This window comes from Amphiura filiformis, chromosome 19 (genome assembly GCF_039555335.1).
Source record: "Amphiura filiformis chromosome 19, Afil_fr2py, whole genome shotgun sequence".
In the NCBI taxonomy this organism is placed as follows: domain Eukaryota; kingdom Metazoa; phylum Echinodermata; class Ophiuroidea; order Amphilepidida; family Amphiuridae; genus Amphiura; species Amphiura filiformis.
Window position 1 is genome coordinate 16,149,173 of NC_092646.1, and position 18,086 is coordinate 16,167,258.

Genomic DNA, 18,086 nt, shown 5'->3' on the forward strand with positions numbered 1-18,086 from the left:
GAACAAAGAGATGCAAATTATTTCCACATGGTCTCTGCTATTGTACCCTGACCAGCACATGCTGGAATTTTAATGGAGTTGGATGCAACTAAAAATTATTTTATTTCTATAGTCAACTATCATGTCGTTGTACATATCGAGAATTGAGAACCAGAAAGCTGTAACTCACAAAGGATTCGTAACTAACAGAGGAATCCTTTTTGAGTTAAGGCTTTCTGGCTCTCAACCTTCGATAAAAACATGTATATGATAAAAGCCATAGAAAGTTCACGAGGTGAAAATTTACTGGTTATCGGGTAAGCCTATTGTAGATATAGCTATTTTTTTATTCCAATTATTGACATTTACACTGGGAAAAGATGATTACCGTCCATTGAATTGTAGTATTAAAAATTTAGTTGAGATTGCCTAAGTACCAACTGTGAATTCAGGTAGTGCAGTGGTTAGACTCTGGACCGGTAATCCAGTGACAGGGGTTCAATCCCTGAGTCCTGATTTTTCTCTCTCAAAATTTTCATATGTCAGTTTGCTACTGCCAGATATATGGTCATTTCAAAATGTAGCAATTTTACACTATTTTGGAAAAACAATTAAAAAGATGCATAGGGTAATTATTGTTTCATTTAGAGGAGACGTATTCCACTACCTAAGAAACCGTCATATTTAACTCACCTTCATCCTTGGGTGCTTTCCTTAGCTCAAACAACACAGGACTACATCTAACTGCTACGGTGGCTTTATTTGGTCCTGGTAAATGTAAAACAGGCCTGAAATGGAAAAGTTGTAATCTAACTGTAGCATACTTCCGTAACAAACCAACATGAAACGAAAAAGTTGTTACATGAATGCAAAGCATATATGTGACACGATCTGCTCCTTGGGGGCCAAACATTTTTTAATGAATCATTCAACAATTTTTTTGACTCAAGTCCTGAAAATGAAGTTTTTTGTTCACTTTTTTAGTTTTTGCCATTTTTGCCAAGCAGAAAGCGGTAAATTCTTGGTTTAAACCACAGTTTTTTCCACCTGCAGCAAAAACCTGCAAACCCTAGGGGCCAAAGGAGGCATTTTTGAAAATTGAGTTACTATAATTATTACCTTATACAAACAATAGGCTATCATAATACTGAAAACACCAAAGGTCTAGCATACTTATATAAGTTCTGAAGCTTTGTGATGTGTATTTTGTTATGTATTTTATTGTATTCTTACTCCATATTTTTGCCTTGATCTCAATTTCAAATTTGCCGCCTTTGGCCCCCATGGACCAGATCGTGTCACATATTAGAGAGAACCCATGGCTTGCAATCATGAGGTTGCAGGTTCCAACTCCGGCAATGCCATCATGTTTTGTACTTACTCCTGATTCCAGAAAAATACAGCACTAAATTTTTGGGATAAAAAAAAATATTATCCTGTTTCACCCATTCACATAGCCCCATTTAAAATTCACACTCCCTGAGTGAAAGATTAAAAGTCATGTCTTCCATATAAGGGGTGTGTGCATTTCAACTGGAATAGCCCAAGACCTTTTCAAACCGAGTCATTCTGATCAAACCCAAAGCATAAAAGTTCCTTTTCAGCATCATGTACAGTGCGAAGTTCCTATGTGTAAAAGGCATCATAAACTACCATGAACTTTCGACAGTCAATTATGGATAAGAGCAGGCATGGAAGTTAACTTTTTTTGCCAGTATTTTTGCTAGTATTATTAATTGGTGATAAAAAAGAGAAGGTAAAGGAGGCAATCCTGTATAAACAGTGATCGGAGTGCCCATCTCTCTTTCATTGGCAACTGGGCCAGACTCCTCCATGTAATGTTGCTGTAGGGGGATCGCAACACCTCCTCCACAGCGAGTCTGTTACCTTGCCAGCATTAAAAAATGCCGGTACCCATTTATACACATGGGTAGAGAGGAGTAATTGAGGTGAAGCACCTTACTCAAGGGCACAACACGCATGGCCATGACAGGGCTCGAACTCACAATCTCACAATCATGAGGCCTGTGTTCTACTGCTAGACCACAAATGATAAAAAATAGTCCCAAACAAAAATGTTTGGTAGACTCATAACCGTCGCGATCTTACCTTTCCGATGTTGATTAAGATACTTCTTGCATCGATCCCGAGATGCGGAAAAACCAATAGTCATTTTGTCCCACATAAATGAATAAATAACAAAACCCCGATCCCCGAGTGGACTCACCCATTCGGTGACGTCGCACACGATAATCATCCCTTATCCGACTTGGGCAGCCCCTACTCGGCCAAACTTGTAGGGGCGGCGGGGTCGAGATAATCAACATCGGAAAGGTAAGATCGCACGGTTATGAGTCTACCAAACATTTTTGTTTGGGACTAGACTCAGTACACGGTCGATCTTACCGCTTCCGATGTTGATTAAGATACTTCTTGCATCAACATCTGAAAGATCGATCTAGCAAGTAACCGACGGATGGAGGTACAAGATTGGCCAGCATCTGATAAGGATCGGGAGAGTGGGTAGCATGGTAATCGCGAGGTCAAACTATTTCCCCCCCCTCACGGCCGGAAACAGAAAGACTACGTGAACAGACAAAAACCCTGAACTGAAAGTGCAGTGGTTAAGAATAGAAACACTGGTTCTTACCATGTTGGAATTCTGAGTGTCCGCAAAACACCTGATACCCAACCACCATATTAGCTCCGCAGAATAGCCCTGGAGAACTTATCGCCTGGTCGTTGGTTTACGTTTTTGTAGTAAACCGTGGAAAAGGACGACGGGTTCTTCCAAGACACAGCCTGACAAATCTCTTCAATGGGGACCCCCCTATGGTAGGCCCACGAAGATGAGATAGATCTGGTTGAGTGGGCCTTGGGCGGCGTCTTTTGCCGCCCCGAGTCCACCAACACCTGGACCAGCCACCGTGCCAGAGTCTGTTTAGCGGCTGGACCGTGCGGTTCTCGCGTGAGTGATAAATAAGCGGTCATGAGCCCCTCTTAAGGTTTGTGTTCGGCCAAGGTAGTGCTGTAGCGCCTCACCGGGCACCACAACCTGTCTTCGGCTATTGACTTAACCCTGCCCAATACTGGGTAGGAAGAGGGCGAGTGTCGGAATGTACTTCGCTCATTTTTGCAAGGAAATCCGGGCGAAGAAACAGCGTCGCTCCGTTGTTAGTAAATACGAGGCTGACTTGAGACTGCGTGCAACTCTGAGCAGCGCCGTCCCGAAGCCAACGCCAGAAGAAAGGCCGCCTTAAGAGTGACGTATTTAAGGGTCGCTTTTGACAGGGGCTCAAAAGGGGACCCTTAATATACTCCAAGACTGTGTTGAGGTCCCATGGAGGGACCACCTTCCTTTCGGCGGGCGCTCGTTGAACATACCGTCGAGAAGAAGACTTAGGGACCCATCTGAATTGATAGTCGACCGTCTTCAAATCCCGATGAATCGAGAGAATGGCTGACTTATAGTTGGCTATCGTTGCCTGCTGAAGTCCTGACCTGAACTTTTCTGTCAGAAAATCTGCCACTAGAGGCACAGGGGCTCTAGTGGGAGATGTATTTCTCTCATCGCACCATGCGTAGTAGGGAGCCAAACGCTGACTATACGTGCGGAGGGTAGACTCGCTCTACCCCGGCGATGAGAGAAGCAGCTTCTGATGAAAAGCCTCCCTCCGCCGCACGTTCCCTGATAAGGGCCATGCAGCTAACTGCAGGTGCTCTAGTGGTAGACTTGGTACCTCTCCTCCGGGCATCCGGGTAGATTTGGTAACTGGGGAGTACTCGCGGCTGTGCCGCTAGTAGATCCACCATCGGTCGAAACCACAGGTGTTTCGCCAGAACGGTGCTATCAGAATGACGTTGCAATCCTCCCTCCCGATCTTGGTCACCACCCTTGCGAGCAGTGAGATCGGGGGGAAAGCGTAAGCAGTCATTCCTCCCCAGTCTACGGACAGAGCGGCCGCGGCGAATGCCTGTGGGTCTGCGACCCTCGAGCAGTACACCGGCAGCTGATGATTGCGATGAGATGCGAACAAATCTATCGAGGGGTGGTACATCACCTCGAAGATCGTCTGGGCGACCTGCGGAGCAAGGGACCATTCTGTAGGTCCCGACACCTTTCCTCGTGACAGATCGTCCGCGAGGATGTTGGTGACTCCGCTATGTGCATCGCTCTCAACGTAATCTGCCTGGCCTTGCACCACCCTATCAGGCGTAGTGCGTGCAGGCACAACCGTGGTGACCTGGTGCCCCCCTTGTCTGTTGAGGTAGGCCACCGCGGTTGTGTTGTCCGTTGGACAACGATATGAGATCCCACGATCACCTTCTCGAAATGCTGGAGAGTTCTCTCCACTGCCCAAAGTTCGAGAAGGTTGATATGGAACTCCGTCTCCGTGGCCGACCATAGGCCCGAGACTGAGTCCCGTGGATGTGGCCCCCAGCCCAGCTTTGTGGCGTCGGTCGTCACTACGTGGCCGCACCGCTGGTGCAGGAACCTGACACCTTGAGTCAAATTGGGCTGATGGGTCCACCACCAGAGTTCCTCTCGCGATCTCCGACATCGAACCGCGAGGGATATTGGGTGACGACTGGGCCTGTAAAAGGCTAGAAGGTGTAGTTGTATAGGCCTCATGTGAAAGCGGCAGTGCGGTGCGAGGTCTACCATACTGGCCATAAGGCCCAAAACCTTCATCCATGCCACAGCGGGTGCTCCCTCTGACTCGGCCAAGAGTCGGGCACACCTCGCCATGTTCGTCACCCTCTCGGGTGAGGGCGCCGCGAGCCCTCCTTGAGGTTGATCTGGGCCCCTAAGAATAGTGGTGTCTGCGTCGGGACCAAATTGGATTTCTTGACGTTGATCAGAAATCCCAGGTCCCGCACCGTACGGACTACTAACTCCACGAGACACTGTGTCTCCAGTGGGGTGCGTCCGTAAATGAACCAATCGTCCAGGTAGCAACACATGTTGACTCCCCTGCGCTTCAGGCACGCTGCCACCGCCCTGACCAGGAGTGTAAACACTCTGGGGGAGGTGGACAAGCCGAATGGCAGGCATCGAAACTGGTAAGTTTGACCCTGTACCTTGAAGCGTAGAAACCTCTGATCTTGAGGTGCGATCGGAACATGCAGATATGCGTCCGAGAGATCTAGCGATGCCGCCCACATACCCTTGATGGGGCAGGCTAGCACCGGCGAGAGTCTCCATTCTGAACCTCTTGGGCTTGATGAACTCGTTCATCGGCTTGTGGTTCAGAATGGGCCTCCAGTCGCCGGTCTTCTTTGGAGCCAGAAAAAGTGCTCCAAAACCCCTTGGTGAAAGGGGGGTAGACCGGGACAATCGCTTGCTTCGTGAGAAGCTGAGTGACCTCTGACAGTAGTGCCCGACGCTGGGGGCCGTCTGGCGGCACTACCGTGGACCTCTGAATCGTGCAGGCGCCGCGAGGGTGGCTGGTAAATTCCAGCCTGTAACCCCCACTGACCACTGACAATACCCAGGCGCCCGGTGAGATGGCATGCCATCTCTGGGCGTAATGCACAGCGGCCGCCCACAGGGGAATCCCTGTGGAAGTCCAAACCTGCCGGCATGGACTGTCGACCGACCGCCGTGCCCTCAGGACCGATCTGGTTTGCCACCCTTAGAAGAACGGCTCTTCTTAGGGGGCTTGCCATACGATCCAGCACTACTCTTGCGCTTCCCAGATTTTTTGGGAGGTGCTGGAGTAGCCTCGGGCTCGGGTGTAGTCTGTGGTGCGCGTCCTGCTGAAGCCGGAGCTGGCGCTGAAGAACGCTTAGAAGACTTCTTCTTCTTGTGCTTCTTCTTCGCCTTACTGCCCTTCCCCTTGGTCAGGGCAGCCTCTGACTTCTTCAGAGTGCTCTCATTGGTGGCCTTCTTTGCCCGGTCCTCCACCGTAGCGCAAAAGGCCTGTCCAAAGAGTAGCCCCTGTCCCACCGAGTCTGACTTCTTCATTGCTTCAGCAAAGTCGGAGCCGTAAGTTGACTGGAGGGACAGACAGGCATTCTCCCGGCGGCGAGATGACATCCTATGGGCTAGGCCCATAGAACTCTCGTTGAGGTTAGCTGTTAGCACCGCTAACAGATTAACCTCGCGGAAGAGTTCGGACGTTGCCCGTGGTCGTTCGCTACCTTCCTACCGAGGTGCTCGGCAAGCGTGGTAGCGACGCTAGAGACTCTGATAAGCGGCGTGCTCGCTTATCGATGAGCTTTAGCTCCTCCTCCCACTGGGGGAGAACGACCCGTCGCCTTGGCCGCTAGCGGCAGGCGCTTAACGTCTGGATCCATGTCAGGGACCCTGAGGTAGGTTTCAGTAGTCCTCCTGCGAAACACGCAGTGGAAGCGTGCAAGCACGCGGCGTCGCAGCTCCAGCGAGCCTGGCAGCCCTACGAACCCTACCCTTGAGGTCCGCCCGGGGAATGCAAGTGCGGGCGACCCTTGTGTGGACGCAGCGCTAGCTGGGCATCCTACTGAAAAGATGCCCTGGTCCTCCTGAACGGACTCCTCCTGAGAGAAAGCCAGGCCCAAACCTTGGGCCACACGGCTCATCACCTCAGCGGTGTCCGCGAGGCAGACCATTGCTAGCGAGTTCCTCACGGGGAAGCGGGGGAAGGATACCTGAAGCTAGCTGCACAGTCTCATCAGACTGTGAGTCGCTACTGGTTTCATCTTCCGACTCCTTTCCCTCGCCTTCAGACTCTGACTCACTCTCTGATGAGGAAGAGATCTGACGACGGGCATCTGAAGGTGGACAGGGAGGTGTCGCCACCGTGTGGCTAGCCAACTGAACACCAGCAGAAGAGGGAGTACTCCCGCTAGACCCGAGATGCTAGCTATAGCACCCGGGATCCGCACGCTCTCGCTGCTGTCGCCCTAGCCATAGCAGTGTGCGGCCTACCCTGAGCTGTATCAGGGTTAGCCACTCGCCGCCGGGTTGGGTAACAACTGGTGGTACTGCTTGCCCAACGCTAGGCGGCACTTGCCACGGTGCTGACCGTGGAAGAAACCACCCTGCGGCGCGGATACCACGGGCATACCCTGTTGGTAGCTGACCCTGAAAGGATCCGCCACCAGGGAAACCCCATGGAACGGCAGTACCAGTACCGCCTCCCCCTGTTGCCACAGAGACTGTGGTAACCAGGGCGAGTACTGCGCGGTACCTGCGTGGTTGTAGCGTAGGTGCCCGGTAGGGCTCCCGGCTGCGTACCACTGTACCCATGCCTCACAGCGTTCCCGCTAGAGGATCAAGCCGTGTGTATGGGTACCCGCTATACTGGCTGTCCCTTGGCTAAAAGGAGCTTGCCTAGTATCACGGGTAGCTGGCGTGTATACCCTCGATCAGTCACCTCGCTACCTGAATAGGCAGTATCAATCAATGGAGCCATGCTCCGCTGAATAGATAGTGATCGATCATAAGAGGGTAATTGACCCATTGACTGTAATGGATCACCCACGCTCTGCTGGCTCTCGAGGACATAAGTGGGTTGTTGATCAGCCAGGCTGTTCAAACTACCTACCCTAACCTCTTGAGCCTCGCCCAAGGTCGCTGTGTGTGGCGGACCACTCACGGCAGCTATGGGCGCGTGCATAGTGGCTACCACTGAAGTCAAGCCGTAGCTCGTCTCGGTAGCTGCCACTGTTTGCACCTGGGTCGCTGTCCCGTGAGAGACTCATGCGAGCCCAACCCCGTATAGCCGCTAGCCAGTCCCGGAGGACAGCCGGCAGCCATTCCAAGGCCCAGGGAATCACTCGGCGGTCCCACCATGGAACGCTGCCGTGTGACAACCCCAGTTGGTTCTGCTAAGACTACACCCGAAGCGTTAGCCCCGGTATCGTCTCTGCTAAACCCATGCACGTTTTCATTCGACCCTTGCGGGGAACGAAAAGCGTGCTGCGTGCCGTGGATCAACCCAGGCAAGCCCGGGGTTCCACTGGCACGCTGCGTGCTACAGACCGGCCGAGGCAAGTCCGCTGCACGCTGTATGCTGGATTCAACCCAGGCAAGCCGGGTACCCTTGGCATACTGTCCGTCGCCGGCTACTTCGCGGGTGCTAGACCCGCTCGTTATCGCCAGCAATAGACGGGTGTCCACCTGCAAGAAACTCGCTAGAGATCTCACTGGTAGACTGGTACTCGCCTGTTAGGGCAAGTACCGCCCTGCTGCCTGCTACTAGCTTAGACGTTAAGTCAGTGCTTTCGCTGGCTGCTAGGCCTTCGGGCTCGCTAGCAGTCCCCGGAGGGTCCGCCTGCTTGCCGGGACCGGAGCCCCAGAGGTTACCTTAGCTTGGCCCTTGCCGGCCCCGCTAGTACCTACCATATCAATCTTACCTGTAGGCTTCTGTTTCTTAGTCTTACGTCTTCTGTCTGTGTCGAAGACCCAAGCGAGCGCTACTTTCTAAATCGTCAAGTGGATGTCCGATAAGCCTATGCAAAAGGAAGCACACTTATTTGATTTAGAGCAACCCCTGTGGGTGTAGCAGAGTGGATGCGGGTCCCACTCTGCCACAAGGAAGGGCATGATTGACAAGGCCTGGACATTGTAGTAATCGGGAGCGTATAGCACTACCCCCGAACACAAGCTCAAGCCCAATAAACAGACCCACACGCACAGTGGCTGGCGCTGATGTAGTGGTATGATATAAAAATATATAAACAAAGGGATGAAAAACTGAAAACCTTTTGGGTATAGATTTGTCAGGCTGGTCCTTCGAAACCCACGAACTCTTAGCAGTAACTCGTCATCAGGCGCGTACTGAAAGATATAACGATAGAGCACACCATAAACATAGCGAAAATCACTCACCATACATGTATACACAGTACTGTACAAACATCTATTGTAACTTACTAGTCTGCTATAGTTGTTTTACGTGAGAACAAAAATAAAATGGCGTCCTAAGGCGGCCATTTTGAAAACGTGTGTTCATGATCTGAACGGAAACACTCATACAAGCTAAGTTTTTGGATCGTTTTTGTCACTTTTCTAGCGAAAAATGTCGTCAAAACTATCTCCTAGCGTACTATACTGGTTGGTTTTTACCTCAGGTGTAACAAACAAACTGTATATCTCGTCCTTTGGTTAAATAATGATACTTAGCGTTGGTAAAGAAAAATCCACACGTCTATCTCATCTAGAAACCAAGGAGGATAAGGGATGATTATCGTAATGCGACGTCACCGAATGGGTGAGTCCACTCGGGGATCGGGGTTTTTGTTATTTATTCATTTATGTGGGACAAGATGACTATTGGTTTTTTTCCGCATCTCGGGATCGATGCAAGAAGTATCGTAATCAACATCGGAAACGGTAAGATCGACCGGTGTACTGAGTCTAGGAATAAACATGTATGCTTCCCCACTGTACTGTAGATATCTGAGTAAATACCTGGTGGGCCTGTCAGTGACTTATTATTATTAATCTTACCTTGGTAACGAGTTCCTTGTGAACATGAATGTTGTATGCATACTATTATCTCCCATTTCTAGGGTCCCTGCTGGTACTATGAGGACCTCACCATCTGGTGTAAATGTGAGCCGACGGAAGAAAGATTTCATAGTGTCGTCTTGAAACATGCGAACTTGTTTACTTTGGCTCTATACATAAATAACAAGAAGCAAAACATTTACATTTCTTTGTGGAAATTTTGGAGATGATTGCAGCATAATTTCCTCTTGGATTGGCAAAACCAGCCCTTGACATGAGCGAGCCTGGGCTGACTTGGACAGATTTACGAAAAGCCATCGCAAAGACTCGGTGGTGTTGCGTCTGTCAATTCATACATTTTTTTTCTGGTATTGGGCAATTTAATTCAATTAAAATCCATAAATTCTCTGCCATCTTAATTCCAGCTGCACTTTAGGTTACAATGCAGCTGTAAATATTTGTGCATTTTGTTAAATTCCAGTTGAAATTCGTGGGAGTCCAGTTGGATTCTACACATTTTATGTTTGGAATTCTATAATCTTGCACACATTTTCACTTTTTGTGGATGCAAATGGTATCTACAGATCTTTGGTGTCTATATATACTGGTAGTGTTTGTGCATTTTAATTTTTAGTCCACGGTTGAAGGTGAAAAGCACACACACATAAAACAAACTGCAACCAAAAGTAAGACCCTGTTTAAATCAATTTCAATTGCGACATCAAATTCAAATTGGGACTAAGGATTAGCATAAATTATTTTGTAACAGGGTGTTTACATGCAAGGAGAAAATGATAGTCCACCTCAGAACAAAAGTGAATTCAACACTTATGATGGTCACTTGTTATGCTATGAACTTGATTTCTAATTGAGTGTTTGTTTACACGGCAAAATCAAAATTTGAAGTTGAGTTTGAAATTGAAAAAAAAAATGACCTGGGTTGTCATTGTCAGTGTCTGGAATTATGTGACTTTGGTTGGAATTCCAAAAAATTATCATCAGTGGGGTGCGGATTTCAAATGGATTAGCGCATTTTTGGGATGGGAAGAGAAAAATCTTAGTTACCTCTCCTTCATTATTGGTAGATGTCATTGGCATCTTGGTTATATTGTACTGACATCTATAGGTGTTTAAGTTGTAAATACGTAATGATCTGAAAGAAATAAAAAACATCACATTAAGAAAGGGCATATCTATTGCAAAAACAAGTTTAACTCCATTCGAAGAGAATAATTATTACATTACAAGTTGACACTTGTTGCAATTTTTTTATTTGTATTTCTCAAGCCTTGAAATAAGGATTTCGGAACCAGGAGCAATTGTACTATAATTTAACAATAAATTGCTCCTGGTCTATGTCTTTGTGTGTAATTTTCCAGTAGAAGCAGGAGCATTTTGCCAACCACCAGGCGCAAATTTGCTCTTTTGCTACCCTTATTTCAAGGCCTGGTATTTCTCCTTTTCAGCGTTCGAAGCAAAATTGATTTCCAATGCTGCAGACTGATGATGTGCATTTATATGAAGATGTTCAGCGATGTATGCCTAATGTGCGACCTTGTACACAAGAAATTGGTTAGGGACAACAAAAGCCATGGAAATTGGTTATTTGCGTAATAAATACAATATTGATATGTCATGCTCAAATTCACCGCTTACAGTTAGTTTTTGCGGATTATAACTTTTAAACGACTTATTTGCTCAAAAAGGAGTCATTTTCATTGTCCTCATAAGATTAGCTTGCCAATGATATGATGTTGTCCGAGCAATATGCCCTTTAATAAGGAATTTCAAAAGAGAAATAGAAAAGAAAATTCATGAACACATCATTCATTACATAGCAATACAAAAACATTGTAAACCCAATTATTCATTCTCTCGATCGGGGTTGCTCCATCTATTGTACTTACCCATTTCTCATGTCTATCAAAAGGGACACCCTCACGAAATTCATATTGGTTTGTACAGGGGCTTTCAGTTCCAGTCAACTTTCTCAGTAGAGAAAATACCAATTTGTCTTTTCTTTTGTAATCATTGGGAGTTTATTATCCTGATAAGAAATCAAAAACTTTTGAATTGTTTCACCAAGAGGTATTTATTTTATGACATGTTATAAAAATGTAAATTCCCCCATTGAGTGCAATGACAAAAACAACCAATGGGATGAAGCGATCCATAGCAAATGTCTTTTTATAGTAGAAATTTCATTTGAATGAACACAGCTGCCAACAGCGTGACAATTGTCTGCGTACACTGTGTGACGAACGCCAGTGTGGGTGTGTGTACATTTTGAACTAAGATCTCAGTCAGATCGCGTACATGTGTATATTCAAATGTAATTTTTAACCTCGTAAGTTTGTCATTGCAACTCCCTGTAGTGCAGTGAAGTATGAATAGGCCTTTAGGCTGTGCATTCGGACATATGTGACACGATCTGCTCCATGGGGGCCAAAGGAGCCATTTTTGAAAATTGACTTACGATCATTATTACCTAATACAAACAATAGGCTATCATATACTGAAAACACCAAAGGTCAAGCATACTTGGTTTTTAAGTTCTGAAGTTTTGTGACCTGTATTTTCTTATGTACTTTTTTTTTTTTTTTTTACTCCATATTTTTGCCTTTATCTCAATTTCAATTTTCCGCCTTTGGCCCCCATGGACCAGATTGTGTCAACTATTTGTGTTTACTCACCTATCACAACTCATAGTAGCACACATCTTATCTCTAGGGTCCCATGCTACACCTTGCACAAAACTACGATGATCTTTTAACAGTTGTAATTTTTCTCCTGCAAATGAAACGTAAAGGCGAGAGAAAAGTCAGATAAAATAGTTTTCATGTTTTAAGGTTTTATTAAGATCACTTCTGTTCAGTTCTTTATCATGAAAAGATTGAGATCAAAAACGATATCTTCAGATTTTCCAACTTGGCCTCACTTTCACTTATGATGGGGCTCAGCATTAAATTTATAGTATTTGGCAAGATCTCCTTCCTGATTATTGCTTTAAAATTACTAGGACTTACTGGGCCATGCGATGCTACCTAGCTTGATTGGAAAAATGAGGTGCCAATGTGATGATGATGTGATTGAATTTGCAAATCAAAACCCCACTTCTGGGTGTCAACTGCTCTAAATCTACCTCACACTGCAGAGAAACCACATTTGGTTTACCATTTCCTATTTCTTTGGCATCTAATATGATTCAGGACAAAAAGTGAAGCCTGGTGCGATAATTCTTAATCTCAATGGACTACAGTAGCCAGTGTCTTAGCTAGAAATTGAGGTTTACCCAGTCATTTACCAAACTTCTACAGCCCATTGAGTTGATGTTTTGCTATGGCCTTGTTTTGCTAATCTGGTCTGCTACATAGGTCAATAGCTTTACTCAACACCTGCAATTATAATGTACATGTATCATCTGTCAAAGGCATTAATTTTCCCCGTCACAGGAGCAACACCCCATCTAAACTGACAGCCAGTCTAAACTGGCAGCCAGACAGGTGGCTAGCTAAGATACAGCCAGTAGCCCACTTATTCTCACACTTGCCAGTCATCCTGGACTGATCCTACATACCTTTAGTAATGTCCCATATAATTGCACTGTTATCCACTGAGCCTGATATAAGGCGACTCCCATCAGTTGACCAACACATGTCATATACATCCTCTAAATGCCCCCTAGAAATCAACAAATGCAGATGAGAATTCAGTTTCAACTGTCAAAACTTCACTGTGTACAATACATTTAGGTCAGTGGTTCTCAACCTTTTGTCACAATCAGCAAACTATTATAGTGGTATACCTGCAGATAACAATTAAGGGTTGGAGGACAGGTGAGACCAAAGTTTGAGACATCCAGCTTACTAAACTGTCCAGTACAAACTCAAACGAATTGCACACAATTTACAATGTTGACTTATAAAGTAAGATGCAGCGTAACTGGAATTACTTCGAAATGTTCCAAACAGAGATGCCAGTCAGTGTTGTCAAAAAATCCTGAAATGGCAAAAAAATTTCCTGAAAAATGTACTGTGCGTATATATTGTACAGGATCATCCAAGTAAAATTTCCTGAAATCAGGAAATTCCCTGAAGACTGGAAACACTGTCCAAAAGTGCTTACTGCTAAATTGCATGTAGCATGAGAAAAATTTAAATTCAGGTACATGATGCAGTTTTAGAAAATGTGATTTATAGAGAGGGGTGTTAAATTATCATTGATGTTTAAGTTTATAATGCTTCATGATTTTCTTTCATAAGGGTTTTTACTCATGACCGTTTCTCAAATGGCCCGCGACCCCAAAAGGGTTGTGACCCATAGTTTGGGAACCACTGCATGAGGTGTTCAGTTCATAAATCACTATTCAATATCTATCCGTTATCCATGGGCCTTGCTTTCGATTTTACATTGTTGTGACCAAGTTCTCACCAACAGCTCTCAAAATAATGCACTTGTACTGAAATATTGATTGTCTAATGCACTCCCCTGTGAGGCTCGTACAATTGCAATTCAAACAAATGATACACTGTCATTAAGCTAAACATGCCGACCGATTTCTAGCCAAATTCAAACTAACCTTAAGGTCTTAAATCCACTCCAATTTTCCTGGTTGACTTCTTCATCTTCTTTGCCAAAACTTAAACCTCCACCCTGAGTACTGGACAACTGCCATAAGATCACACAGCCATCTGCAAAAAAAACCCGTTCAAGTATACACGATATATCATTTAAATTGATAAATTTCTCCTAAAATCTTTCAAAGCAAATAACTTTCAGCAAATGAGAACTTTAACTGTCCTTTTAAACAGGGTACGCATTAAGCAATTTTATTTGTGTAGCAAAATTGCTCACCAAATTTGGGAGTGAATGCTTATGAATGGTACAAAATTGCTACATATTCCAAAATTGTGTGGCAAATGATGAGAATTGTGTCGCATTTTGCTACTGCTACACACTTATTGCAGACACTGCGTTTAAACTACTGTAAGTCTGGGTAGAACACAGAAATGCTTCTTCAGCAAAATAACGTTCTTGCACTATGACTGAAAGCTTTTGCACAATATATGGTTTATTCCAGTTGAAATCCATACATCCCCTAATCTTCCATACACTGAGTGTGAATTTCAAATGAAGTTACCTGAATGGGTGACTCAAATTCTCGCTATTCGCAATAAGGGCGCCGCCAGCGGTTTGCGATGTAATCGTGATGTATCATGGGAAAATCATGATGTATCATGGGAAAAGTCGACATCAAGTCCGCATAATCTGAATATTACCATGCTATTACATAGGAACATGTGACAATATTTTTTAGTTTGTCAATATAACGGTATTACACGCAAATCGATAGAGAAAAAATTAATTGTGCACATTTCAAATCACATTATTAAGTATTATTGAGTATCGAGTCGCGTGTAACACCTTTATTTTGATAAACTAAAAAAATATTGTCACGTGTTCCTATGTAATAGCATGGTAATATTAGTATTGCGCAGACTTGGATGTCAACCTTTTCCCATGATACATCACGATTACATCGCAAACCGCTGGCGGCGCCCTTATTGCGAATAGCGAGAATTGAAACCCACACCCCCCTGTGTTGAAGATTAAGGTCATGTCTTTCATACGGGGTGTATGGATTTCAACTGGAATAACCTAATTGCCCATGAAGACTTACCATCAGCCCCTGAGGCCAGTATCTGTCCATTTGGTGACCACCTGACACAGTTGACAGCTTTGTTGTGACGTGACAGATTGGATGCAAATTCTGGCATACCTTTCTTCTCATTGCTGAATTTAACATACCATATCTACAGATGATATTAAAACATGTTTATATAGTAAATTACACATAAATTTTGGTGAATAAATTATGGTATTCCATTTTAGCGCTCATGCGCCAATAAGCGCTCAGTCAAGATTTTATTTAAAATAGCCATCCATGTAAAATGACTTACTGGAACAAATATGGTACCATACTCACTCCTCTGCGAGAGAGTACGGTAGAAGTACTTTCACTGCTGACAAATGGGTACACCAAGGAAGTGGCTACTGTACAAATTGAAATTCCACCGAAGGAGCATTGTACCCCAGACTATGGTGTGCTTATAACTCCCCAGCTTGGTACATCGCAGTGGACTTGTAGGTGATGCATGGTGGTTACTGATGTAGGAATTCGGCTACGGGGAGTACATGTATCTACAGTATGGTGGCCGATGCTGGTACTTTGGTGTTGTACCAACGTCTGCCACCACAGGCTAGGGTACTCAGTAGTAACAGCAGTAGTAGCTGCAAAGTACCAGTGTTGCAGAGGTATATCATCGCCAGTAATTCTGTGGTGTATAATTACCAGCAAGTAAAGTACCAATACAGCTAGTAACACAACAAGCTGAACTGGATAAGATGTGATAGGAATATGGGAGGAGGAGGCTTGCCCAATTTTAGAACACCACCAAGTTTTAATGTTTATTTCAATCCTCATTTTGCAAATTGTAAGTGTACAATTTGAGCGTAAACACAGAAGGCTGATGAACGGTCTTGGCAACAAGATGGTTGATCCTTTAGTCATTGGCGCGTAGAAGGTGAGGAAACCATGCCTCCTCTGAAGCGATCACCAGTGCAAACCTGAACCACAGAAGGACAAAAAAATTTCTTTAGATAGAATCTTACCCTTATGTTGGAGTCTGTCCCAGCTGTAGCTATTCTGAGAGGATTCTTGCCTCCTTGATGAGGTTGCACATCGCAACTGTACACTGGATCCCTACCATGCCAAGCTATCTCAGGTGTGTGAACTTTCATCTACAAATAATGGAATAATATCATTTGGAAATTATTAAAAGTGTCATGTCATGATTTCAGTTGAATCTCACTCACTGAATCACCCACATTCATACATTTTGTTAGTGCCGTACTATTACGCTGCCTTTCGTATTCGCTGAGGAGGACAATTTCGACCTCCTCGTTTGTTTACAAACAGAGAGGTATAGACAAAGGGCCTGTCAAAACTGTTCCGCTTGTCCAAATACTCAAGTATTAAAAGCAACATGAATAAGGGATTAAAAAACTGTGAAATAGGACCATGTGCTTCTTTTGTCCAATTTGGCATCAAGATTTCGAATGGAAACAGTTCAGACCCAGAACACAATCATGTCAGAAATTAATATTTTGTTCTGGGTCTGATTATTCAGACTAACATTTTGTTTACCGTACGGTACTCTCAGATCAAGAACAAATCTAAGGCTTTCACCTAATCTATAATATTAAAGAGGAACTTGCAGATAATCGATACTTTGAAGAGGAACTGATCGATTCACCGGTATCATCTCGGAGATTATAGATAAATTATAAATTAATAAATAGATAAATAAATAAGTTCTAGCATTTCCAGATGAATGGTAAATGCATAGATAGATAGATAAATTAATAAATACAAATAATTATTTGGATTTATTCGGTAGATCAACAAATGGTGGCCCCGCTATTGCAGGCCTACGGCTCGTTGCTGCGTTGCTACGGACAAGCTATTCATCGGTATCATCTCAGAGATTATAGATGAAAAATAAATTAATAAATAGATAAATAAATAAGTTCTAGCATTTCCAGATGAATGGTAAATGCATAGATAGATAGATAAATTAATAAATACAAAGAATTATTTGGATTTATTCGGTAGATCAACCAATGGTGGCTCCGCTATTGTAGGCCTACGGTTCGTTGCTGCGTTGCTTCGACAAGCTACGCCGTACATACTATACGCCGCATGTTCAATACGAGGGCGCAATTTCGTATTACTTTGTAAAATTGTATCACCGTTTGCAATGGTAGGCCTACTGTAACCGCTACACAGATGATTTTCGAAAAATGGTCCAAGTGATCTAATATTTTGAAAGTGATATTAGTTTATCCGTTAAGTGGTGACTTTCGATGGAGAGTGGGCATTATGCGGCATGGTAACCACAACCGCTATAATAATAAATCAACTGCATTCGTTTATGACTTCTTTTGTGATGACTTTCCGAAAATTTTAAATTCAAGGTAGGCCTAGGCATATATTGGAAAGTAATTTGAGTTTATTCGTTTGTCATGTTGTGATGAATTTCGATGGGGAGTGTGAGGCATTATTAGCAGATTAGCATGGTATAAAACCGCAACCGCTAAATATCCGTGGCGTAGATTTCTTTTTGACATTGGGGGAGGGATGAAAACATTTCTTGAAGTAGGCATCTTTTTGGCAACATTAACAATGGCGTAGATTTCTCTTGACATGGCATGGGGGATGGGTCCGTTTAAATCAATTTTTTGCAATAGGCCTACAGTGAAGCCAGCATCTTGGTGACAGAATAATTTATGGCAAGCTAATTAGGCCTACTGGTGAATTATATTGTGCAAAAGTGGAACAAATTCGCAAAAAAAAAAAAAAAATTGGCACTTTTAGTTTGGCCAAAAATGAGGTTAATTTTGTCAGAAACCCACATCTATTATACATGTGTCAACTTGGGGTGACTGTACGGACCATTGACCTTATCAAAATATGGGAAGGGGTATCCCCCACCCCATCACCGGAATTTACACGGCGTACGCCTATGTAACTCAACCTTCTTGAAACCCAATGTTGCTATAGACCTACTTCAGGCTACTTGATGAAACAGAAACACATAAAAGAAAGAAC

General features: G+C 44.5%; 1 protein-coding gene across 1 annotated transcript in view; it reads right to left on the reverse strand.

The window, feature by feature from the left end:
* Positions 1–18,086, reverse strand: part of LOC140140985 (chromatin assembly factor 1 subunit B-like) — an 81,918-nt gene that overhangs the window by 55,406 nt on the left and 8,426 nt on the right. The window contains 8 exon segments of the mRNA XM_072162757.1: positions 673–767; positions 9,416–9,585; positions 10,481–10,568; positions 12,109–12,205; positions 12,993–13,096; positions 13,995–14,106; positions 15,096–15,228; positions 16,088–16,216. Of these exon segments, the coding sequence (XP_072018858.1) occupies positions 673–767; positions 9,416–9,585; positions 10,481–10,568; positions 12,109–12,205; positions 12,993–13,096; positions 13,995–14,106; positions 15,096–15,228; positions 16,088–16,216 (928 nt within the window).